The 26,593-nt window shown below is 37.8% G+C and overlaps 1 protein-coding gene across 3 annotated transcripts in view; it reads right to left on the bottom strand.

Moving 5' to 3' along the window:
* Positions 1-26,593, bottom strand: part of RASA2 (RAS p21 protein activator 2) — a 126,570-nt gene that overhangs the window by 82,667 nt on the left and 17,310 nt on the right. For all 3 annotated transcript variants that reach the window (XM_057738761.1, XM_057738762.1, XM_057738763.1), the window contains 2 exons: positions 21,763-21,880; positions 17,349-17,452 (listed from right to left, as the gene is read on the bottom strand). In XM_057738761.1, the coding sequence (XP_057594744.1) occupies positions 17,349-17,452; positions 21,763-21,880 (222 nt within the window). The remainder of the gene's footprint in view (positions 1-17,348; positions 17,453-21,762; positions 21,881-26,593) is intronic.

Below are 26,593 nucleotides of genomic sequence, written 5' to 3'. Positions count from 1 at the left end.
AGACACTTCTCTGGGCCATTTTGAATTAGGGGATTAGACCAAAACTCAGTTGTATTTATATGCAACTGCATTTTTCAGTACTTATTCAGATTCACATTTTCACCCAGAGTATATTCAATATAAAAAGCAATGTACAATGACAGTGCAAACTAATCCTCCCAACTCTGCAGTACTATGAATAAAGCACATGTTCTGTCTGAGCAGACATATCTGCATTTAATAAGAGTTTACAGGCTCCAATTAAAAAAACAGAAAAACAGTATCATTTGGTCACTAACAATTTTGAAAACTGACTTGAAATCATGAGATTAAAGTAATTCTATTAAAAATTTGTTTTTATGAAAACACTGTAAACACTGTTCACGTTACTTCAATGCACACACACACACACACACAAAAAATCAAAGCAGTTCCCTAAAGAGTTTCTACGTCTCAGAGACAGATACAGTACAATGAACAAAGTAGTATGAGAGGAAGAAACAGAAATGTTCTTATTATAATGAAGTATTTGCCATGTTGGTACAAAGCATTTCCTTCCTCAATTCAAGTTTTAAGAAGTAGACATAGTTTTGCATATGACTGACAATTTATTCCAACATTCAACACAAAAGCTTCAACAAAGGATATATGCTAAAGTAAAAAATAGTACACTTTCTTTTATTTTATCAAATAAGAATTTTAATTTTCAACGTCCTAATTATATTTCATACCCTTTCACTTATGACCTATCTTGGTCTTTTAGTTTAACATTCAAAAACTTTTATAAAACAGTAAAAAAAAATTTTCTGTCAAGATATATCAATTTTTGTGTAGCAAGTGGGAAGAAAAGGCATAACGGAAACAAACAGAAAAACTGTCTAAAATTTTATTCTGGAATTAGATAGTGGTAATGGTTGAACAACTCTGTGAATATACTTAAAACCACTGCATTGCACACTTTAAAAGGGTAAGTTATATGGTATGTAAATGACACATCGGTAAAGCTATTATTTAAAAACTTATTATAAAAAATAAACAAAAAATTTATTATAAAACCCTTATTCTACAATTTTCAGGATTATTAGTTTTATACATAATTTATGAATATGTATATAAATGTACATATGTGTGCATGTATAATACATGCAAACATCACTAACACAAGCCCTCAATTTAAAAAAGGGGCTTTTAAAAAAGCTTATTTGGAAGTTTTCTGATTTGACATTCATTTACTCATTCAACAAATAATTACAGTGGCTTTGCATTTTAAATGGTAAGTTGATTTCCAGATTTCTTAACCAAAGGCTATTTAACCAATAATGCTTCTAAAAACTACCTGTTTTATTTATGACTCACAACTCAAATCACTGGAAACACATTTTTGTCACAAGTGCCTTTCCACAAGAGAATCCTCTCTTAGTTCACAGGTAAAAAAAATCCCAGAAGCAAGGACCCTCTTCCTCCTATTTCATATCTCAGGTATCCATGGTACTCGTTGTCACAAAAGAACTGAATGGTTCTTATCTTCTGAGAGGGAAATCCTTTTCCGACTAGCTGTATAAATAAGCCATTTGTAAGTCGAGAAAAACCTGCAGTTTTATTGCCAGCTCTTATTCTTATCAAGCTCCTTTCAAGATATCAGTTTCTAAAATGTAAAGATTTAGTTGCATGAGACTAGCCAGCCTGAAGAAGCAGTGAAGAGCACGTGATCTCAAGAAGTCAGAGAAACTGACAAAGAATGACAGAGAAAGATAAAGAAAAATATTTGAAGGTATTAGGATACCTGCAACATGTTCAGCACTTCATTAGGCAATATAACATATGAAAAAGAAATATATGTCATCTAGCCTTAGGGAATCAAACAGGGTAGAGAGGAGTTAAAAGGGGAGGGAGGGAGGGAAAATGAATAAATGAATGAATGAGAAAGATGGGAGGGTAAAGGGGAAGGGAACTTGGAGAAGGGAAGAGAGGAACAAGGAAGGGAGGAACAAGTTTCTGAAATATAAATAAGACCAAAAAAATCATTCATCATTCTTATTCGTTGTGAGCTATCCTTAGTTAAACAGGTTAGATGGCAGCTATTAAATATAAAAGGTAGGCAGCCTGATGCAGTGGAAAGAGCACTGAACTGAGAGAAAAGCCAGCATTTACTGAACATCTACCAGGTAGTAAACATTCTTACACATTTTGTTTAATCTTCATAACAATCTTGGGGGTAGAGAGTATATTACAGATGAGGAAAGTTGAACGATATTAGAAACCTATCCAATAACAGGCGCTAAAGTCAGATTTCAAAACCAAGGTATGCCTGCCTGTTCGTGTTCCTTCCAACACAGACACTAAATCTGCAGCCTAGTGTCAATTCTGCTACTTATTAGCTGTGTGATCTTGGGCGATTTATTTATTTAAACTCTACATCTGACTTATCTCTTCTGTATTTGAAACAACTTGCAGCTCTAATGATCTTAAAAACCTATTCCGTGCCTCCAATGGTCTCCAAAAGTGTTTAAATGTTTACTATTTTAAACAAAGTTAACTCATTAGTTCACCAGCTATGAGATCACCAACATCAAAAATAAACAAAAAAATAATCAACCAACCAACCAACCCAGGAACCAAATACCCAACACATTATTAAAAGGTACTATTTCATTTCCCCACTGTACTGACAAACTCATAGACAGAAAGAGCTCAGACCACATATATACACACATATATACCAGATGCTGTATTAGTTCCTTAAAATCAGACAAGGAGAGGAAACACAAAAAGAAATGAAGGAACTGTGGACACAGAAACCATTTTTGTTGGTTTCTAAGTTAAAAAAAAAAGTAGTCTTAGCTTTCCAGTACCACTTCTAAGCAGCACTTTCTTACCATCTGTAAATACCATATTATACTAGGGCCCCATTTTTAGACACAACATATTCTTAGAAATTTCATCCTGATACAGATCACCAACTGGCAAAATCTTGATGGCCTTGTTCCTACTTGGCTACCAGTAGAAATGGCTGAAAGGGTAGATAAAAGTAGTGATAAGTGTGACTGCCTATACAAGATGAAAAAGCACCAGAGGACTGAACAAATTCTAGCAGTATCAATAACAGCAATTCAGTCAATGGCAACACTTGGATACCTTAGTGTACAGGGTTTAGACTGATACCTTTTGGTCTCTGTGGTAGACTGGTATATTAATGGCTTCCAATAAATCATAATTCCTTGGTCTATGCCATTGTGTGGTCCCCTCCACCACTCTTACTTTTGGAGTTTGGCCATGCCACTTACTTTTGCCAATGGGACATCAACAAATGTAATGCAAGTAGTTTTAATAAGCACCTGCAGTAGGGCTTACCCTCTTGGAACCTCAACACCATGTGAACAGGAAGGCCCAGATAACGGCCAGCACCAGCCATCAGACATATGGGTCAGATCATTCAGCCCAGTTTCCCAGGTAACTGCACATTAGTGACCCCAGGTGAGATCAGCAGGAGAACCACCCAGCTGAGCTTGGCCCAAACTGACAATCTGCAGGATCATGAGCAAATATATGACTGCTAAATTAAGCCACTGAATATTGGGGTGATTTATTATGTAGCAACAGATAACTGATACTGTCCCTATGCAAACAGACACAAAAGTGTAGTCATAAGCAATTTTTAAACAGTACGTTTGACTTAAGAATTAAATGCCAGGATGGGACTTTCCGGTGGTACAGTGGCTAAGAATCCACCTGCCAACGCAGGGGGCACAGGTTCGATCCCTGGTCCAGGAAGATCCCACATGCTGTGGAGCAACTAAGCCGGTGCACCACAACTACTAAGCCTGCACTCTAGAGCCTGCAAGCCACAACTACTGAGCCCGTGTGCCATAACTACTGAAGACCGCCTAAAACCAGTGCTCCGCAACAAGAGAAGTCACCACAATGAGAAGCCCATGCAGCACAACAAAGCCCCTGCTCACTGCAACTAGAGAAAGCCTGTGTGCAACAATAAAGACCCAACGCAGCCAATAAATAAACTAAATTTTAAAAAAAAGTTAAATGCCAGGAGAAATTACAATTCAAAAGGTTGAAAAACACCTTGGCTATCTTAAACTCTGCCTTATTTTATAGGTGAACAAGGCCTAAGAAAGTAGAGTGACTTGTTTAAGGTCACAGAGTCAGTTAGTGATAGAGTCATGAATGGAATTCAGGTCTCTGATATCCTAGTGAAAATCTCTTATAACATTCAGAACCAAGAGGAAAAAAAAAAACAAGTGAACCAGTCTACTAATGATTTAATTGTTTGAGCCTAGAGCCCTCTGAAAACTAAAATAACCAGAAAATACACATTAGGAGGTTAAATATATATGTTTTAATATTATTAGAATCCTCACTGGAAATGGAGTTTTATTCTTACATAAAGGTTTTCTCTTCTCTTTTTCTCCTTTTTTTAAGAGAAAACGACATTATACCTTAGGACTATATATCACACAGTAAAAGACTTTTAAAGTCTTAATTTTATAATTCTCTATCTTTTTGTAGTGTGGTTCCTTGGTCTCAACTTTTCAATTAATCTATAATCAAGTTTTCATACTGACTGTTTCTAATACAAAAGATTATGCCCCATATTAATAACAGCTATTACTTCCAGGAAGAGGACTGGGAAGGAATCAGTGGCCAAAACTGTCTATAATACTATAATTTAAAAATTTTTTTACAAAAAGAAAAATATCCATATATTATTATACAATTAAAAATAAAAAACAAACAAGCTGTTAAAGCTATTCAGCCAGTACACATTCTTAGATCTTCTTAAGTTTAAAAGATGGTTCTCTCAACTCTAGCTCAAATTTCATTCCAGAAAATGCTATGGCACTGTTTAGCCTACAACTGGGCAATTGAGAGTTATAAAATAATTGAAGGAACTCAATATCCAGTGCCTCAAAATTAAAAAAAAAAAAAAAAGGGCCACCTAACATTATTAGTTAATGACAAAAGAAAAATAAAGGAAAAAAAAGTTAAACATTTAGAAGTGAAAATATTAAGATTATTTTCCAACTTTAAATTAAAGGCTGCATACATACTGTGTTTAATAATAATCCCTAACTGTAAAAGGAAAAATAATTTCTACCAAATGTAGAAATTTTATTTCTTAATAAGAGTAAATCTTTTTTTTTTATTTACAGTTCCCACACCAAGTTATGGCCTTCTGATACCACTCCACAAAGGACTGATTTACTTTAAAAACAAATAAAAAAACAAAACAAGGGCAATTTTTGGAAATCATAATTATAAACCTCAACTAAAGGCCTTTTCAAGAAATACTATATGATGACTGTGTAAATAGGTAATGAAAATTTCAAAACATTTTCTTAAAAAGTCATGATAAAAAGCTTTTGCATAGTAAAGGAAACTATAAACAAGACGAAAAGACAAGCTTCATAATGGGAGAAGCTTTTGTACAGCAAAGGAAACTATGAACAAGACGAAAAGACAACCCTCAGAATATTTGCAAATGAATCAACAAAGGATTAATCTCCAAAATATATAAACAGTTCATGCAGCTCAATATCAAAAAAACAACCCAAACAAAAAATGGGCAGAAGTCCTAAACAGGCATTTCTCCAAAGAAGACATACAGATGGCCAAGAGGCACATGAAAAACTGCTCAACATCACGAATTATTAGAGAAATGCAAATCAAAACAACGAGGTATCCCTTTACACTGGTTAGAATGGGCATTATCAGAAAATCTACAAACAATAAATGCTGGAGAGTGTGGAGAAAAGGGAAGCCTCTTGCACTGTTGGTGGGAATGTAAATTGACACAGCCACTATGGAGAACAGGATGGAGGTTCCTTGCAAAACTAAAAACAGGATTACCATATGACCCAGCAATCCCACTACTGGGCACATACCCAGAGAAAACCATAATTCAAAAGACACATGCTCCCCAATGTTCACTACAGCACTATTTACAATAGCCAGGACATGAAAGCAACCTAAATGTCCATCAACAGATGACTGGATAAAAAAGATGTGGTACACATATACAATGGAATATTACTCAGCCATAAAAGGAACAAAATTGAGACATTTGTAAAGACATGGATGCACTTAGAGACTGACATACAGAGTGAAGTGAGTCACAGAGAAAAATAAATACCATATATTAACACATATATGCGGAGTATAGAAAAATGGTACAAATCAAACAGTTTGCAAGGTGGAAGTAGAGACACAGACGTAGAGAACAAACACATGAACACCAAGCAGGGAAAGCTGGGGCTAGGGGGTATAAAATGGGAGACTGGGATTGCCATATGTACATTACTAATAAGAAAAAAAAAATCAAAGTGTACACTTTAAATATATGCAGTTTATTATATGTCAATTATATCTCAATAAAAGCTCTTAAAAAAAAAGTCATGATAGTCAATCAAAGATGCATACTCTCTCAAGGGTCGCTAATAATCACCAACAGCCTTTATCCAATCTTTATCTACTCTACCTCTCTCTAGTTTTGCCATTAAAAGATCTCTCTGCCTTCTGAGATACTCATCTCTCCTATCTCTCTTCCAACTTCCTGATACACTTTATCAACCTTCACTAAAGCCTCATTTTCCCTGCAACTCTCCTTAACTGCTTGGGGCAATTTCATTCATTCCAGCAGAAGCTTCAAGTCAATCAATGCTAATGACTCTCAAATCCACACCTCCACATTAAATCCAGATCTTTTCTCTGAGCTTCAGATCTGTATTTCCAACAGTCATCCAACATGTCCACCAAGATACTCCCCAGGTAATATAAGTTTAACTTGTTTGAAACCAAAGTCATCCTCTTCCTTTCCCATCCTGAACGCTCCTTCTCTCACTTAATGACAGCCACAGAAACAAGACCATTTTTAACTCTTTCCCTTCTTAGATCCCTTTCTCTCCTTAGTCCCTAAATCCTATTTGGAGCTACTCCTGTGAAGCATATTCCCTCATTTGCATTTCCACTGCCACTGCCCTATTCGTCTCATTGAATAAAAGCCTCTTTGATGGCCTTCCTGCCTCTAATTTCTCTCTATTCTAAAACATACACTATAGATGATGTATTTAAAGTAGATGTATATACACATCTTTAAAAATGTGTGTGTGTACATATAGTTGTATATATATGTATACACACTTTAAATATGTAGTCTATAGACTGAGTTTGTAGTTTGAAAGTTATTGTTTATACCACAGGAACTTGTTTACAAAAGTTTATTCATATACACAGTTATATATAATTTATAGAAGTTTCCTCATTCTTAAAAGGCTCAACACTACTGTCTACAGGATAAAGCCCAATTCCTTAGCACAGCTTTTACGGTCTACCACAACTTGGTCCAACTTACATTCCCAGATTCACCTTTTACTGCCCTCAGCCTAAGTAATTTATATATTCCAGCAGATACACCACAAATGTGATTCACTTTTTCTTCTCTGTTTCTGTTAATCCTTATGATCTTGAAACTTCTTCCTTTTCCTACCTAGGTAGTCTCTGTTAATCCTCTACCAAACAAAATTAACTCTTTTTTCCTCTATGCTCCCAAGTAATTTGTTCCTACCTCCAGCACAGACCCTATTACATATATTAGTATTAGAGTATAAGTCAGCCTGATAACCTGGGAGCAACTTGAATCTTATTCACTTTCCCCATCTTCTGTACACCACGCAGACAAGTGTTTGTAAATGTTTGTATAACTGAATTCAGGATGGAGCCTCAGGAGTGATCTGTAATTAAGGGTTTGCTAGACAGAGAAAGTCTACGTATAAGTAAAGAAATCAGAAGGAAGACAGCTAGGAAAACACAATGTTGTTAAACTGCCTTTTCCTTGGCTTTCAACAAGTTGAATAAGCAATCCAAAGAGTCTAAGGTGACACAGAGAGGGGTGAGGATTGAAAACTATGAAAATGCCTTTTGTGACAGAGGATAAGTACTTGTTATGTATATAGTTGACAAAAGTTAACATATTTATCAAATATGGATGTATAAGAATAAATAAAAGATAAAATTCCATCCAAAAGAAAAATAAGCAAAAGAATTAACTAATTCATAGAAGAAAAATGTAAAAGACCGATAAACATATGAAAAAATTTCTCAAATTCACTAATAATCAGAAAATACAGAGTCAAGATGGCAGCGTGGGAAGACGCGGAGATCACGTCTCCCCACAAACAGATAGGTTGCCGAAGGCTGGCAGGAGACCTGAGGCCCAAGCAGACTGCAGGAACCCCGGAGCAACCGGGCAGGACCTGGGGGAAGTCAGGGGGGTGGGGAAGGGGAAGCTTTTCGGGACTGGTGCCCCTGGGGGGTGGCTGGGTGAGGGGGGAGGTTCCCGCCTGGAGGGACCACTGGGGGCTGGGGAGATCCGAAACCGCAACTGGGTTTCTCCCGCCCAGGAGGCCAGGAGGCCTGCTGAGCTTCCCGGCTTGGGGGCCTGCTGGGCTCCCCAGCGGGGTCCACCACCCTCCAAGGCCCCCTTCGGGCTGTCTGGGTCCTGGGGGTGTGGGAAGGAGGCAGGAGGGGTGAGGAGGTGGAGAGGCGGACAGGTGGGGGTGGGGGCTTTGAGACAGGCGAACGGGGAGGCAAGAGGGTGGTTCACCTGCCCTCTTGGCCAGGGAGGCTGACTGGGCTCCCGGGACTGGTCCTTCACTCTCTGGGCCCCCCTCCAGCACTAGGATCCCGGAGGCGCGGCGGGGAGGGGGACTTGGGGGGTGGGGGGGAGAGAGAGAGGCAGACAGTTGGGGTAGGAAGGGATCTCTCCAGGTCAGAAGAATAGGGGAGGCGCAGCCAGGTATTTCTTCTGGGCGGGTCCTCCACCTTCCAAGGCTCCTCCATGCCGTTTTTTCCTAGAAGTACAGGAGGGAAGTGGTGGGGGGAAAAGAAGAGAGGCGGAAGTGGGGAGGGACCCTCTGGGATCAGAGGATCCGGGGAGGAGCGAAAGGCATTTCTGCTGCCCACTGGCCTGGGAAGCCTGCTGGGCTCCCTGGCCTGGTCTCCAACTCTCCAGGGTCCCCTCCCAGATGCGTTGGTCCTGGGGGCGTAGGAGCGTGGCAGGGGAAGAGGAAGAGAGACAGACTGGTGGTGGGACGTTCCAGGAGCAGAGGACCAGGGGAGGTGCAGAGGACCTTTCCCCTGCCCACTTGGGCCCAGCGGGCCTGCTGGGCTCCCGAGTCTGGTCCCTCAGTGTCTCTGGCTGAGTGGGTCATACAGGCGTGGGAGGGAGGGAGGAGAGAAGAGGAAGAGAGGCAGACAGTGGTGGGGGGGACCTTGCAGGCCCGGAGGATCTGGAGATATGCTACGGGAAATCTCCCTACCCACCTGGCACCGGGAGGCCTGTTGCACCCCCAGGCCTGGTCTTCGGTCCTCCAGGGGCCCTTCTAGGTCTCACTGGTCCTAGGGGTGTAGAAGGAAAGCAAGGGAGAAGAGGAAAGGCGGACGGGGAGGGGGCCTTCTGGGACTGGAGGATCAAGGGAGGTGGAGAAGGTATTTCCCCTGCCCATTAGCTCTGGGAAGCCTGCTAGGCTCACGGAGCTGGTCTTTCACACTCCAGGGCCCCCTCCAGCTGCCTGGGACCTAGGAGAGTGGGGGGCAGGGGAGAGGAAGAGAGGCAGACAGGGACCCTACAAGACTAGGAGATCTGGGGACGTGTCACAGGCGTTACCCTAGCCCAGTTGGCCCTGGGAAGCCTGCGGGGCATTCAGAGTCTGGTCTCCTGCCTTCCAGTGCCCCCTGCAGCTGTGAGAGTCCTAGGGAAATAGGAGAGAGGGGGTGAAAAAGAAGAGAACCCAAGGTAGAGGGACCCTCCAAGACTAGAGGACTAGGGGAGGTGCCTAGCATTTCTCCCACCAACTCTGGCTCAGGAAGCCCACTGGGTACCTCGATCTGGTCCTTTGCCCCCAGGACCAGAGTCATTCCTGGGCCCCTCTGCCTCACTGGGTCTAAGCTCCATTACCCATCACCCACAGGGCCTTTTCTAAGCATAGGCCCTGCCCATTGCCTAACCTCCTCCCCACCCCACCCCCTGCCCCATCTAAGCCCCGCCCTCACAGCCAAGGCCTTTTCTGGCTTTTTTTTTCTTCTTCTTTCTTCCTACCTCCTCACTTAGGCTATTGCAGTTGTTTTACCTTCCAGTTGTTGCTCCATCTTTTTTTTTTTTAATTTTTTCTATCATATTTTTTATCTTGCTATTGTTCTGCTGTTCTCCTGCTTTTTTTTTCTTTTCTTTTTCTTTTTTTTAATTTTTTTCGTTTTCCTGCTCCACATGGATTATGGGATCTTGATTCACAAGCCCAGGGTCAGGCCTGAGCTCCTGAGGTGGGAGCTCTGAGTCCAAAACATTGGACTAACAGGGAAACCCAGTTCCCAGGGAATATTCATCACAGTGAGGTCTCCCAGAGGTTCTCACCTCAACACCAAGACCCAGCTATACTCAACAGCCTACAAACTCCAGTGCTTGAAACCTCAGGCCAAACACCCAATGGGACAGGAACACAATCCCGCCTATCCAAAGTGGGGGGAAAATCAGATGAAAAAAAATATGTCACAGATGAAGGAACAAGGTAAAAATACACAAGACCAAATAAGCGAAGAGGAAATAGGAAAATTGCCTGAAAAAGAATTCAGAGTAATGATAGTAAAGATGATCCAAAATCTCAATAACAAAATATAGAAAATACAAGAAACAGTTAATAAGGACTCGGAAGAACTAAAGAGCAAACAAACAGTAATGGACAACAAAATAACCGAAATTAAAAATACTCTAGATGGTATAAACAACAGAATAACTGAGGCAGAAAAACGAATAAGTGAGTTGGAAGATAGAATGGGGGAAATAAACGCCACAGAGCACGAAAAAGAAAAAAGAATAAAAAGAATGGAAGACAGTCTCAGAGACCTTGGTGACAACATTAAGCGCACCAATATTTGAATCATAGGCATCCCAGAAGAAGAAGAAAACAAGAAAGGGTCTGAGAAAATATTTGAACAGGTTATAGTGGAAAACTTCCCCAACATGGAAAAGGAAATAATTAATCAAGTCCAAGAAGCACAGAGAGTCCCATACAGAATAAACCCAAGGAAAAATACACCGAGGCACATATTAATCAAACTAATGAAAATTAAACACAAAGAAAAAACATTAAAAGCAGCAAGAGAAAAGCAACAAATAACATATAAGTGAAAACCCATAAGGATAGCAGCTGATCTTTCTGCAGAAACTCTGCAGACCAGAAGGGAGTGGCAGGATATCCTGAAAATCCTGAAAGAGAAAAACCTACAGCCAAGAATCCTCTACCCAGCAAGAATCTCATTCAGATTCGATGGAGAAATCAAAAACTTTACAGACAAGCAAAAGTTCAGAGAATCCAGCACCACCAAACCAGCCTTACAATAATTGCTAAAGGAACTTTTCTGAGTAGGAAACACAAGAGAAGGGAAAGACCTACAAAAACAAACCCAAAACAATTAAGAAAATGGTAATAGGAACATACATGTCAATAATCACCTTAAATGTAAATGGATTAAATGCTCCAACCAAAAGACACAGACTGGCTGAATGGATACAAAAACAAGACCCTTCTATATGCTGCCTACAAGAAACCCACTTCAAACCAAGGGACACATACAGACTGAAAGTAAGGGGATGGAAAAAAATATTCCATGCAAATGGAAGTCAAAAGAAAGCTGGAGTAGCAATACTCATATCAGACAAAGTAGACTTTAAAGACTGTTACAAGAGACAAAGAAGGACACTACATAATGATCAAGGGATCCATTCAAGAAGAACATATAACAATTGTAAATATCTATGCACCCAACATAGGAGCACCTCAATACATAAGGCAAATGCTAACAGCTATAAAAGGGGAAATCGACAGTAACACAATAATAGTAGGAGACTTGAACACCCCACTTACATCAATGGACAGATCATCCAAACAGAAAATAAATAAGGACACACAAGCTTTAAATGACACATCAGACCATCTCGACTTAATTGATATTTATAGGACATTCCATTCCAATACTACAGAATATACTTTCTTCTCAAACATGGAACATTCTCCAGGATAGATCACATCTTGGGTCACAAATCAAGCCTTGGTAAATTCAAAAAAATTGAAATCGTATCAAGCATTTTCTCTGACCACAATGCCATGAGACTAGATACCAATTACCTGAAAAAAACTGTAAAAAAAAAAAGAAAAACACATGGAGACTAAACAATACGCTATTAGACAACCAAGAAATCACTGAAGAAATCAAAGAGGAAATCAAAAAATACCTAGAAACCAATGACAATGAAAACACAACGACCCAAAGCCTATGGGACACAGCAAAAGCAGTTCTAAGAGGGAAGATTATAGCAATACAATCCTACCTCAAGAAACAAGAAAAATATCGAATAAACAACCTAACCTTACGCCTAAAACAATTAGAGAAAGAAGAACAAAAAAACCCCAAAGTGAGCAGAAGGAAAGAAATCATAAAACTCTGATCAGAAATAAATGAAAAAGAAATCATGGAAACAATAGCAAAGATCAATGAAACTAAAAGCTAGTTCTTTGAGAAGATAAACAAAATTGAGAAACCATTAGTCAAACTTAGGAAAAAAAGGGAGAAGACGCAAATCAACAGAATTAGAAATGAAAAAGGAGAAGTAACAACGGACACCGCAGAAATACAAAAGATCATGAGAGGCTACTACAAGCAATTATATGCCAATAAATTGGATAACCTGGAAGAAATGGATACACTCTTAGAAAAGTACAACTCTCCAAGACTGAACCAGGAAGAAATAAAAAATACGAACAGACCAATCACAAGTACGGAAATTGAGACTGTGATTGAAAATCTCCCAATGAACAAAAGCCCAGGGTCCGATGGATTCACAGGCGAATTCTATCAAACATTTCGAGAAGAGCTAACATCTATCCTTCTCAAACTCTTCCACAATATAGCAGAAGGAGGAACACTCCCAAACTCATTCTACAAGGCCAGCATCACTCTGATACCAAAACAAGGCAAAGATATCACAAAAAAAGAAAATTACAGGCCAATATCACTGATGAACATAGACGCAAAAATCCTCAACAAAATACTAGCTAACAAAATCCAACAACACATTAAAAAGACCATACACCATAATCAAGTGGGGTTTTTCCCTGGAATGCAAGGATTCTTCAATAAATGTAAATCAGTCAATGTGATACATCATATTAACAAACTGAAGCATAAAAACCGTATGATAATCTCAACAGATGCAGAAAAAGCTTTTGACAGAATTCAACATCCATTTATGATAAAAACTCTCCAGAAAATGGGCATAGAAGGAAATTACCTCAACATAATAAAAGTCATATATGACAAACCAACAGCCAGCATCATTCTAAATGGTGAAAAACTGAAAGCATTTCCTATAAGGACGGGAACAAGACAAGGGTGCCCACTCTCACCATTATTATTCAACATAGTTTTGGAAGTTTTAGCCATAGCAATCAGAGAAGAAAATGAAATAAAAGGAATCCAAATTGGAAAAGAAGAAGTAAAACTGTCACTCTTTGCAGATGACATGATATTATACATAGGAAACCCCAAAGATTCTACCAGGAAACTGCTAGCACTAATTGATGAATTTAGTAAAGCAGCGGGATACAAAATTAATACACAGAAATCTCTTGCATTCCTATACACTAACAATGAAAAAGCAGAAAGAAATTAAGGAAACTCTCGCATTTACCACTGCAACAAAAAGAATAAAATACCTAGGAATAAACCTGCCTAAGGAGGCAAAGACCTGTATGCAGAAAACTATAAGACACTGATGAAAGAAATCAAAAGACGATACAAAAAGATGGAGGGACATACCATGTTCTTGGATTGGAAGAATCAACATTGTGAAAATGACTATCCTACCCAAAGCAATTTACAGATTCAACGCAATCCCTATCAAATTACCAATGGTATTTTTCACAGAACTAGAACAAGAAATCTTATGATTTGTATGGAAACACTAAAGACCCCGAATAGCCAAAGCCATCTTGAGAAGGAAAGATGGAGTTGGTGGAATCAGGCTTCCTGACTTCAAACTATACTGCAAGGCCACAGTGATCAAGACAGTATAGTACGGGCACAAAAACAGAAAGGAAGACCAATGGAATAGAATAGAGAACCCAGAGGTAAACCCACACATATATGGGCATCTTATCTTTGACTAAGCAGGCAAGAATATACAATGGAAAAAAGACAGCCTCTTCAATAAGTGGTGCTGGGAAAATTGGACAGCTACATGTAAAAGAATGAAATTAGAACACTTCCTAACACCATACACAAAAATAAACTCCAAATGGATTAAAGACCTACATGTAAGGCCAGACACTATAAAACTTCTCGAGGAAAACATAGGCAGAACACTCTATGCCATACATCAAAGCAACATCCTTTTTGACCCACTTCCTAGAATAATGGAAGTAAAATCAAAAAAAACAAATGGGACCTAATGAAACTTAAAAGCTTCTGTACAGCGAAAGAAACCATAAACAAGACAAGACGACAACCCTCAGAATGGGAGAAAATACTTGCCAACGAAGCAACGGACAAAGGATTAATCTCCAAAATATATCAGCAGCTCATGCAGCTTAATATCAAAAAAGCAAATAATCCAATCCACAAATGGGTGGAAGACCTAAATAGACATTTCTCCAAAGAAGACATGCAGATGGCTAACAAACACATGAAAAGATGCTCAACATCACTAATCATTAAAGAAATGCAAGTCAAAGCCACAATGAGGTATCACCTCACTCTGGTCAGAAGAGCCATCATCAAAAAATCTAGAAACAATAAATGTTGGAGAGGGTGTGGAGAAAAGGGAACTCTCCTGCACTGTTGGTGGGAATGTAAGCTGGTACAGCCACTATGGAAAACAGTTTGGAGGTTCCTTAAAAAACTAAAAATGGAACTACCATATGATCCAGTAATCCCACTACTGGGCACATACCCAGAGAAAACCATAATCCAAAAAGAAACATGTACCATAACGTTCACTGCAGCACTATTTACAATAGCCAGGATGTGGAAGCAACCTAAATGCCCATCAACAGATGAATGGTTAAAGAAGATGTAGCACATATATACAATGGAATATCACTCAGCCATAAAAAGGAATGAAATGGAGCTATATGTAATGAGGTGGATAGACCTAGAGACTGTCATACAGAGCGAAGTAAGCCAGAAAGAGAAAAACAAATACTGTATGCTAACTCATATATATGGAATCTGAAGAAATGGTACTGATGAACCCAGTGACAGGGCAAGAGTGGAGATGCAGATGTAGAGAATGGACTTGAGGACACGGGGGTGGGGTGGGGTGTGGGGGGGGGGCAAAGGGGAAGCTGGAATGAAGTGAGAGGGTAGTATAGACATAGATACACTACCAAATGTAAAATAGGTAGCTAGTGGGAAGCTGCTGTATAACAAAGGGAGATCAACTCAATGATTGGTGATACTTTAGAGGGCCAGGTCAGGGAGGGTGGGAGGGAGTCACAGGAGGAAGCAGATATGGGGATATATGTATAAATACAGCTGATTCACTTTGGTGTACCTTAAAAACTGGTACAAGAGTGTAAAGAAATTATACTTCAATAAAGAGCTTAAAAAAAAAAGGAAAAGAAAGAAAATACAATTGACAAAATATTACTTTCACCTATCAAATTGGAAAAAAATATTTTCAATGACAATATCCAAGAATGACCAAAATATGGTGAAAGGATTATGTCCATGTCATGTTTGGGGGAATGTAAATTAGTACAATATTTCTGGGAGCCAATTAAAAAATATACATAGAAGAAACCTTAAAAATATTCAAACCCTTTGACTAAGTATTTTCACCTCTAGGAATTTATGCTAGAAAAAAAGACATGCAAATATTTATGCAGAAGGATGTTCACAGCAACACCATTTAGAGTAACAAAAATCTGGAAACATAAATCTCCACCAAGAAAAGAGTGGTTGAAATAATACATTCCTACAGAAAGGATATTTTAAAAGTTACTTTTGAAAATATTTAATGATGTGAGAGAAGGATCATTAGATGACATTAAATGAAAAAGGAAAAAAATTGAATAAACAGTACAATGTAATAATACAAATGCATGAAATAAAGAATGGGAAGAAATACACAAATTATTAACTGTAGCCATTCTTATGCAGAGTCATTACCAGTCCCTTACAACATGTAATAATTTTACAATTAAGAAAAAGTATTATTGTTTTTAAAAGGTTATTTTCTCTGCTCTAAAATGATTTTGGCAAACTTCAAAAAAAGTTTGTCAGAAAAATGAAGTCAGATTACAGCAATTTAAAAAGAAATAAGTAGTAAACAGAAGAATATGGACCATTTGTTAAGGAATTCAATAGCAAAAGCAGAAAACAAATTAGATGGTAGTTAAGAGGTCAAAGTCAAATAAAGCTTAATCGTTTAAACTGCAGGAGACGAGCATGTTTCAAACTGGAAAGGAGAGGTGGAGATGATGAAATTCAGGACACTAAAAAGGGAGAGTAATGCATGTAAATTATAGAACTCAATCTGTTATTCAAAGATAGTGGTGCAAAGACCATGAATGTGACACGTTTGTGGCCAGTCAGTTTTGTCCTAGTTGATGCCCACAGATTATACCTTGACAATTATTTAAGAAACAGAGTTACCGGTCACCAATACAGCCAGAGAGAAAACATATGACTAGATTAAACTGAACTATTACTTCTATCAGAGAAACTTCAAAAACAGATGTTCTTTGGTGGGGCTCAAATACTGTGATCTTTGTCTAAAAACATTCTTTGAACAATTCAACAATATTTACCAAGCATTTACTAAATATAAGGCACTCTGTGACACTCTCTGCCTTCATAAATATCATATATATTCAACTGGAGCATCTAGACATTAAACAACAAACTGATTTGTCAAACCACATTTATATAAATCAGAGTTCTACCCAGGACCAAGCTTCACTTAATAACATAAAAGAAGACAATTAAAGAGACTTTGATACACCTGCAAAAAACAAACTGATGAGCAAGTATAATGAATACTATAGAAAGGAACCCATCAGGTACTATGGAAACATATGGTACTATGGCTAGGAGGGGATCAGTTATGCCACTTCCCTCAGGAAGTGTCACCCAAGCTGAGCATACAATTAAAAATCAGATCCACAAATGAACATGAAGTCTAGAGGAAAGGATTAGAAAATTGAGAATACATTGCTCTGTTGTTTTCAACACTTTATATTTAGAGAAAGAATGAATATAAACACCAATGTTGTGATTAAAAGATAATTATGAATAGTACATACCTATACGAAGGTCTCTTTGTAAAACATTCTTATCATAAACATAGAAAGACAAATACTGGAAAGTTCTTGGAATCTCAAAGTAAAATTCTTCACTGAAAAAAGGGCTAGAAAGAAAAGGGGGAAGCTCATTAAATTTAAATTCAGCCGTCTCCTCATATAATATTTGCAATAAAATAAATTAAAATTAAAGATTAAACACCATAAATAAAAGCTTCAAGAGTCTCAAAATAATTCTCTATGCTAAGTTTCAACTAAACCCTGCACAAACCAAGCTGAACTCTGAAAGGACCTCGACTGCCAGGCTGGGCTCTACACAAACAGATTTTCTGGAGTCCTGTGGACAGAAGACCCAGTGACTGCCTGGCGTCATGCTCACCTAAAGTGGACACAAATGGGAGCTGAGGACAGTGTCATTCACACCATCATCACCTCAAAAACAGGTAGATCACAGTAATACATATCACCTAAAATGCATAATGTTATGTAAAATGTTATTTTAAAACACATTTTTAGAAATTAAAATAGGTTATTCTTAATCAACTTTATTGAGGTACAAATTACATAAAATAAAATCTGAAGTACAGAGGTTAATGGCTTTTGATTAATTTATGAACCTGTATAGTGTCCATTCCAATCAAGATATAGTATCATTCCAACTCCCCTCATAGTTCCCTTTTGTTTCTCTGCAGTTACTCCATCATACCTGCCACAGGCAACCAGTGACCTGGTTTCCATCACTAAAAATCTGTTGTAGGATTTCATATAAATGGAATCAAATAGTATGTCCACTTATGTCCAGCTTCTTTCACTCAGCTTAACATCTATGAGATTTTTTCCATTTTGCTATGTATATCATTAGTTCATTTGTTTTAATTGCTGGATAATATTCCATTTATGAATATTTCACAATCCATTCTCCTAGTGATGTCGTTTGAGTTGTTTCCAGTTCAGGCTATTAAACATAAGGCAGCTATGAACATTTTCATACAAAGCTCTTTTATGCTTTCAGTTCTTTTGGATAGGTAACTAAAAATAGAATTGCTGAGTTAAAAGATAGACAAATTTTTAATTTATAAGAAACTGTTAAACTGTTTCCAATGTGTCTGTACTATTTTACACTCCTACCAGCAATGTATGAGAGCTCCAGCTGCTCCACATCATTAACTTTTGCTACTGAAAGTCTTTTTGAAATTAGCTATTCTACAACATTATAAACCAACTATACTTCAATAAAAAGTTGTTTTGAAAAAAATTAGATATTCAAGTGAATGTGACATGATAAATGTATACACCTGTGTAACCTCTACCCTAATCAAGATAAAAAACAAAGTTCCCTTGTGCAATCACTCCCTTCATACTGTCAAGGGAACCTGTGATCTGATTTCTATCGTGACACATTATGTTCAAGAATGTACAGTGACAGAAATGGTTTTAAATTGCATTTCCCTGATGACTAATGATGCTGAATATCTTTTCATATGCTTGTTGCCCATTTGTATATCTTAGTTTAGGAACTATCTGTTTGAGTTTCCTCCACATGTTTTAAAAGGTTTGTCTGTCTTCTTAATCGGTTTTTGGTTGGTTGGTTGGTTGATTTGTTTTTTAATAATTCTGGATACAAGTCCTTTGTCAGAATATTTTCTCCTAGGTGTGGCTTGCCATTTCATTGTCTTGACAGTGTCTGTAACAGAGCAGAAGGCTCTGAGTTTGATAAAATCCAGTTTATCAGTTTTCCTCTTTTATGATTAGTACCCTTTTGGCATTTTAAGAAATCTCTGCCTACCCCCAAGTTGCTAAGATTTTCTCTATGAAACAGTTTATTTTTCTAAGTTCATTTTAAGAATGCTATTTTGATATTTAAATTCTCCTATGAAGACATGAATCTCTGAAACACTAGCTAACATCTTTTGTCAAGAGTATCTCTTTCCTGAGAATGTTTAAAGAACAAAAAGATGCTTTTAAAATGTCACCATAAAATGCAATCTCTTCAGGATGTTACAACTTAAAGAGAAGCTGAAATGCAAAGTAAATGACTCAAGTCATTTCTGACCCTGTCCAGAAAACAGTTGACTTAGCTTTTCAGTTGTTATAAAACCTGGTCAACTTTTGTCAACAGATTTTTCACTTCAAATGTACCCAAAATAAACTTTTAAAAGTTGGTCCGTCAAAATAACTAGTCTTTCTAGTTAGTCTCAACATAGAAATCAATACAAAAACTAACTACTGGGCAAAGAAAGGTTTAGGTATTTTTCTCCTTTGCATCATTTTATAAACGATTATAAAATTGAGAATTTCCTTTATTTATTTCCCATCCACACTCAAATATTATTTTTAAAACATATTCTAAAGCCAAATAAGAACAAAATGAGAATTATTCACTGAGTCATCTGTGTCAGTGTATCACAACCTCAGCAATCTAATCCCCACATCTGGGTACCCACATCTTTATTTTATAAACAAATTAACTAATCTATTTGAAAAAAGTTTTCAACAAGGTTGGTAAGGAGCAATACCTAGACTTATACAGTTTTTATAAAGCAAAACTCTACTGTTATCACTGACCTACGATCATGCATATCACGCCTAAGGAAATTCCTGGTGTGGGAAGAGAAGCACTAAGTACAAGAAGTACTGCTACTCAATTTGTTTATAGAGCACCTACTTCTTAAAAGGACTTGAGGTAGAGATTTAGGAGCTATGGATTCCATATGAGACTCCTACTTACCTGCTATGAAAATTCTATATCCAGACTACCTATTAAAAACTATAATATTCAGAACCCATAAAAGATCTAAATGATATCTACTGACTTTTGACTTAACAGCTTATCAAAACATTCACAAGGGTAGAAAACACTGAAATGAAGCAAGGTGAGCAGGGGTTTATATACAAATTCCTTCCCCTGTTCCACAAGGAAGAATGTTAGGAGGCACCTAGAAATCCAGGAAACATCTAGTCTAATTATATTGAAATGACCTAAGGTAATCACTGCTAGCCTTAAAATATCTTCCAAGTTGCTATGCATCTAGAAAAATAATCTAGGATGGATAAAAATAATTGGTTTTATCATTTTCCCCAACACAAATATCTGGAAAGGCAAGGCAAGAGTTTTTTTAAAAAAGTAAGCTAATTTTAGTTACTCATTTACAAAGCAATGGATTAGAAACTACCACAAGGATTCAATTTATTGAAAATTACTCGTCTTGTATATCACTGATTTTTGTGTGATGTGGAATCAACATACAGTAGGTAACAAATTGAGTACTTTTAGGTTCCAATCCCAGTTTTGCTTCTAACTTCCTTTATCACATGCACAAATTATTCAGTCTTTTGGTGACTCAGTTTCATCATTTATATAAATAACAACAGAATTCTAATACAACAGGGACAGGTGATTTATGATTACAGATGTGAAGTGTATTATTTCAAAACTTCTTGGGTTACTAAATATTTCACCCACCATATGTTCATTCCAACAACTCTCCATTCCCTTATTTCAACTCTTATCTCTGAGCAAGACTGCATCCTTCCAGTACAGCTCTGTACTAGAATTACATCCACAGGACACTATTACAGGCAAGAGGTGGCACATCTCAATTTTATGAATTAGAATTCACTATGATACTCTTGCAGTGCTATTACACTTCCAAACAACGAGAAATTTACCTAAGAGTTTATTCCCTTACAATGCCCTACTTAGTTAAGTGACTTGTATAAACATTAAGGGGTAATTTATTCTCAAGAGAAATAAAATAATGATGTACTATGAGAAAAGTTCAAATGAGTAGGCAAAATTTAGCCTTGAGAGAAAACCAAGGTATGTGGTAGTCGTTTTCAAAAATTTGGAAGAGTGTCATGTGAAAGATGGATTAAACTTGTTCTCCAGAAATCCAAGAGACAGAATTAGGAACAATTAAGAAGAAGATACATTTTGAGGCAATGAAAAGCCACATAAAAGCAAGCACTGCGTCTATCCTGTTCTCGTGGATGTACGAATAAACAGCACCCAGCAAGTTCTTGGCATACAGTAGGTTTAGGTTCTCCTTTTGATAGACATTAATCAACTAAATGTAAGAGCTTTACAAGAGTCAGACTAGTTCTAAGACCTAACAGGCTGTTTAGGAGGCAGTGAACTCCTTGGTCACTGGGACATTATTAAGCAAATGCCAGATGACTACTTGTCAAAAATAACTGTCAGGAGGAGCTAAGCATAAGACAGTCAGTCCCGCTCAAAGAACATGAAGACGCCTTCAAACTCTGAGGTTCTGTAATTCTAAAGGTGAACCCAGAATCTAAAAGGAAAATAAAAGTTTCAGATGAAGAAATGATGACTCAATGATTACATCAGGAAATGTATAAAATTTACTATTCAGTATATATCATATGAATGATAATTTACCAATTTTTTACAAACCTTAAAGATTTTTCAACAACTTGGGTACGATAAACTTCTTCCTGGTCCAAATTTATGGTGCAGAAACAATCTCTCATTTTGTTGGGTCCAAGATATGGCAATAAATTTTTCGCTTCACCTGTTGGCACAAAAATTAAAACTGGTGTTAAATATCACCAGCTGCTTCATGCTAAGCCTTATATGGGATGTATTATATCCAAAAGAACATATAAGATGCAGCACAGAAAAAAAAATTAGTGATTAAGAAAGATGATCAACTTGGTCTAAAGGAGTCTGGTGAGACGGAAGGGAGGAGCTACGTATAAAAAGGTATACAAGGTCACATTATACCACTGTATCTTTGATCCTAGAAAAGAGCAATGCTCCCTCTAGTGCTTTCATCCCATCCCACCAACTCCACCCCAAGGACCTGTCTCCACAATTAATCCCCTTTTCCTGTATTATTAATTTTCCTTTCTACTGGATCATTTCCATCAGCTCATAAACAAACTTTGGTATTTCCCAATTTTAAAAAAAAGCACAAAAGAAAAAAGAAGTCTCCCTAGACTCTGCCTCCTCCCTCATGATATCATTCCATTTCTAGACTCCTTTTTATAGCAAAACTTCTCAAAAGCAATCATCTCTAGTCACTGTGTCTAATTCCTCACCTTCCATTCATTTCTTCGACCCTCTCCAATCAGCTTTTAACCCCGTGATGACACTGAAACTGCTCTAGCCAGGGTCACCAATGCCATCCATACTGCCACATCCACTGGCATTTCTCTGTCCTTAGCATACCTGATCCGACAGCTATTTAATATAAGTGAAGGCTAACATCCCTCCTTAAAACTCACTCTTTTCTTGGCTTCCACAACACAGTATTTTTGGCTTTCCTCCTACATCACTGGCCCTCAGCTGACTTCTTTCCCTTCTCACCTCTAAATGTTGCAGTGCTTCAGGGCTCAGTTCTGGATCACCTTCTCTTCTTTCCTTTTGCAAATTCTTTCAGTATATAGTGTTACTGCTGATGCCTCCCAGATATGCATTTCCAGGCCTGATTTCTCTTCCTCAACACTAGATGTGAATATTCAACTGTCTCCCTGGATATCTAGTAGGCGTCTCAATTTTAACAAGTCCCAGACAAACCATATGATTTCCTCCCCCTAAAACCCACTCTTCCCCCAGAGTACCACCATCTTCCTCTCTTTTTCTCACCTGCTCCCCAAACCTCCCACCCCCACGTTCAGTCCATCAGTAAATCCAGCAGAACTCCAAAATGAATTCCAAATGCAACCACTTCTCCTTGCCTTTATTGGTATCACCCAAAATCCACTCTCCATCACGGAGTGTGATCTTTTAAACATACTATTCAGATCAATATTCCCCCTGCTCCAATACCATTCCATTTCAATTAGAATACAATTCCATTTCTAAATTCCCATTTTCATGGTCTACATAGCCCTACTGAACTGTGCTCTCTGCTCTGACCTCTTCTCCTCCCCCTCTCCCCAGTGTTCACCTTCTTTCCATTCATCCACCATGTCAAGCATGCTCAAGCTTAGGGCCTCTGCCTGGGATGCTCTAACCCTACATCTTCATACAGATGCCTCCTCCTATCATTCAGGTCTCAGCTCAAATGTCACTTCCTCAGAGAACTCTTTCCTGACTATTCTATCTAAAATAAATAATCCTGCTGCCATATTCTATTTCTGTTTGTTTTCTTGATAGCATTTACAACTATCCGAAACTCGATTTTTCTAAGTATTTATTTCTGGTTCCCTCATTCTTGGGGAGTGCTTGGTTCCCTCATTCAAGGCCTGAGAACTTACTGAGCTCCAAGATCTAAAATAGTGACTATCAAATATTGAGAAATATTTGCTGGATGAATATTAAAGAATCAAGTAAGTCTAGTTTTAAAGTTTTTCTGAGATGCTCATAGGCTAAAAGGACACACAAAACTGTGGGTGCTGGGCTTCCCTGGTGGCGCAGTGGTTGAGAATCTGCCTACCAATTCAGGGGACACAGGTTCAAGCCCTGGTCCAGGAAGATCCCACATGCTGCGGAGCAAATAAGCCTGTGTGCCACAACTACTCAGCCTGTGCTCTAGAGCCCACGAGCCACAACTACTGAGCCCACGTGCCGTAACTACTGAAGCCCACACGCCTAGAGCCCATGCTCTGCAACAAGAGAAGCCACCACAATGAGAAGCCCGCGCACCAGAATGAAGAGTAGCCCCTGCTCTCCGCAACTACAGAAAGCCCACACACAGCAAGATACAATGCAGCCAATAAATAAATAAAAAATAAATAATTAAAAAAAAAAAAACTATGGGTGCTAAAATCAGACACCAGTGTACTAAATTAGGAAAGCAAGGTAGTTGGCATAAGGGAAACAGCATTTCCCTGAGAATCATGAAACCAATGTTCCTGTATTACCTCTGCTACTAAGCAGCCAACTGATTTCAGACAGATCTCTGATAGTTTTCCTGAAGGAAGTCTGGGCTAGATAAACTCAAATCTCTTTCTGCTTACCAACTTTAAAACTAAAGGCCACTTAAACCAATATATTTTAAAGAAGTCTATCAGAAAGTTGAGAAGCACCTATGAAAAACTCAATAAACAAATGATTTTTTTTAAATAAAATTAGAAAAATCAGGGAACAGTCCCTTAAAGCTATTTGAGAGGCTCTCAGGCTTAAGTCCTGAGTAAGTCCACCGAATAAAACAGAATTCTCAAAAAATAAAAGTAAAATAAAATAAAATTAGAAAAATGGAAAGGTACCAATAAGATACTCACCGTTATTAAATCTGTCATTGAGAGATTAGAAAAAAAAAATCAAGGTACCAAGTCGTAGACTAAACATACTTATGCTCATCTCAAGTCAAAATAAAGGAATCTAATCTTTGATGGCCCCCAACTTGCCTAATATGGGTTGGCTTTTACAAATTCACTAGTTTCCTAACAGGAAAAATAATGTATATTGAATTTGTATCCATCCATTTTCCTCTTCCTCAAAACACTAGATGTCCCTCCCTATTATCCATAGCTCATCCATTTTTCTGTGCTCTCTCGACCCCATTCCCTCCCTCTCACTCTAGGACACCACCCAGCAATTCTCTGTATAATCCAGAGGGTCTGGGTTGTTTTTTTCGTTTGTTTGTTTACCAAAAATCCACCTAGGTCACCATATAAGGCCTGGAATGTAAACAAATTTGGAATTAAATCATAACAAATATGCTCCATATCTAATGAGGGAGTCTTGAATACTAAATCACTGCCCTTGAACATGTTGCTGTTTCATTCACACAAGTGCAATTTGAGAAAACTACACTACATAAATGTACACATATTCCACCACCCACCTTTTTAAGAGGAGACAGTTGGGATTATTTTGTCTGCAGAATCCAATGAACTTCACATTATCAGATATTTACTTAAGAATAAATAAAAATTCAAGTTCTATATAACATATAAAATGCACTCAACATCACTTTCTAGAAAAGCAGTTGTCATAATCTTTGAATACCTATCACTAATGTTCAAAATACACTGAAAGTAAACTCATCTAATCAATGCCAAATCACCAATCAATCATGCTAATATGTTGTCAGCTATCAAGACTTTAAACTGTATCCCCAAAACTACAGTAGTAATTAACTGACACTTTATAAAAAACATAAATCAAAATAATTAACTGTCACTTTATTTTTAAAATCTAAAGTGAAGTAACTAATGGTTAGAGAATTAACAAAAATAATGTTGTACTCAAAATATCTCTAAGCAGAAAGATTAATAGCACACACTTTATATTAAGCTACACAAAAAAGACAAGAAGTGAGGAACTTTAGAAGATTATACCTGTCCTGTGTGTGATGTTTTCATAGGGCCTCACTAGTTCTAGTTACTTACTGTATGTAAATAAGCAAGTGCGTTGGACAAACAAACAAAAAACTAGTGCTCTTTAAAAGGCAAGCTTCTGGAAAAATTATTCTATAATCTCTGCTCCAATCCTTGCCCTCCTACTCACAGCCTGAATCTGCAATTTGGCTTCTGATTCTATTTCTTCACTAGAACTTTCAAGAACACTGATAATACTAAGTGCTACCAAATCAAGTGACTGTTCTTCTGGTCCCACTTTATTTAACCACATTTCAGCATTTGATAACACTGACCTTTCCTCAGTTTACCTAAACCCATTCTAATGCGGGTTTGTTTGTTTGTTTTTACTCCCTCTTTCAGGCTTTTCATCCACTACCCACACTTTAAATGTCAGGAATATTTGGGCACCCACAGATCACTAAATTCATCATACAGGTGGAGAACCAATTTCAGGTATCTTTTTAAATGTGTCACTGTAAAACAATAAAAAATATACTAAAATACAAACACTTGTAAGCTTCTCAACATTATTTGATGGTATTATTCGCAATCTTTCTCAATTTATCTATAGCCCACTTGACGATGACTAGCCCTCAGGAGACTCAGGGTCTACATCTGTGGCAGATATGGTGGGTCAGTGTTCATTATCTATGTCAATGTCCTTTGGCCTATGACTTCCTGTACTGCAGAGACTAGAAAGCTAAAACTACATCTCCCAGCCTCTCCCGCAGTTAGGGTTGTGAATGTGATTTAAATTCCATTAATCTGATGCACTCACTGGAAATTTGCAGGACAAAAGAGAAGGGAGGTTGCATTTAAGTTGCTTCTACTAGCAAGCACTGTCATGGAGATGTCCAAGTTTTCTGCAGCAGCACTTGCTGCAGTCCGTGTATCCAGTCACAGGTTTCACAGATATCAAGAGGGGTACAAGGCATCCATTCTGTCACACAGGTTGAGGCCAGTGTGGCTTGGCT

The sequence above is a fragment of the Hippopotamus amphibius genome, chromosome 6 (genome assembly GCF_030028045.1).
Source record: "Hippopotamus amphibius kiboko isolate mHipAmp2 chromosome 6, mHipAmp2.hap2, whole genome shotgun sequence".
NCBI classification, from domain to species: Eukaryota; Metazoa; Chordata; class Mammalia; order Artiodactyla; family Hippopotamidae; genus Hippopotamus; species Hippopotamus amphibius.
The sequence above is the reverse complement of the archived record's forward strand: the minus strand, read 5'-3'. Positions and strand labels throughout refer to the sequence as shown.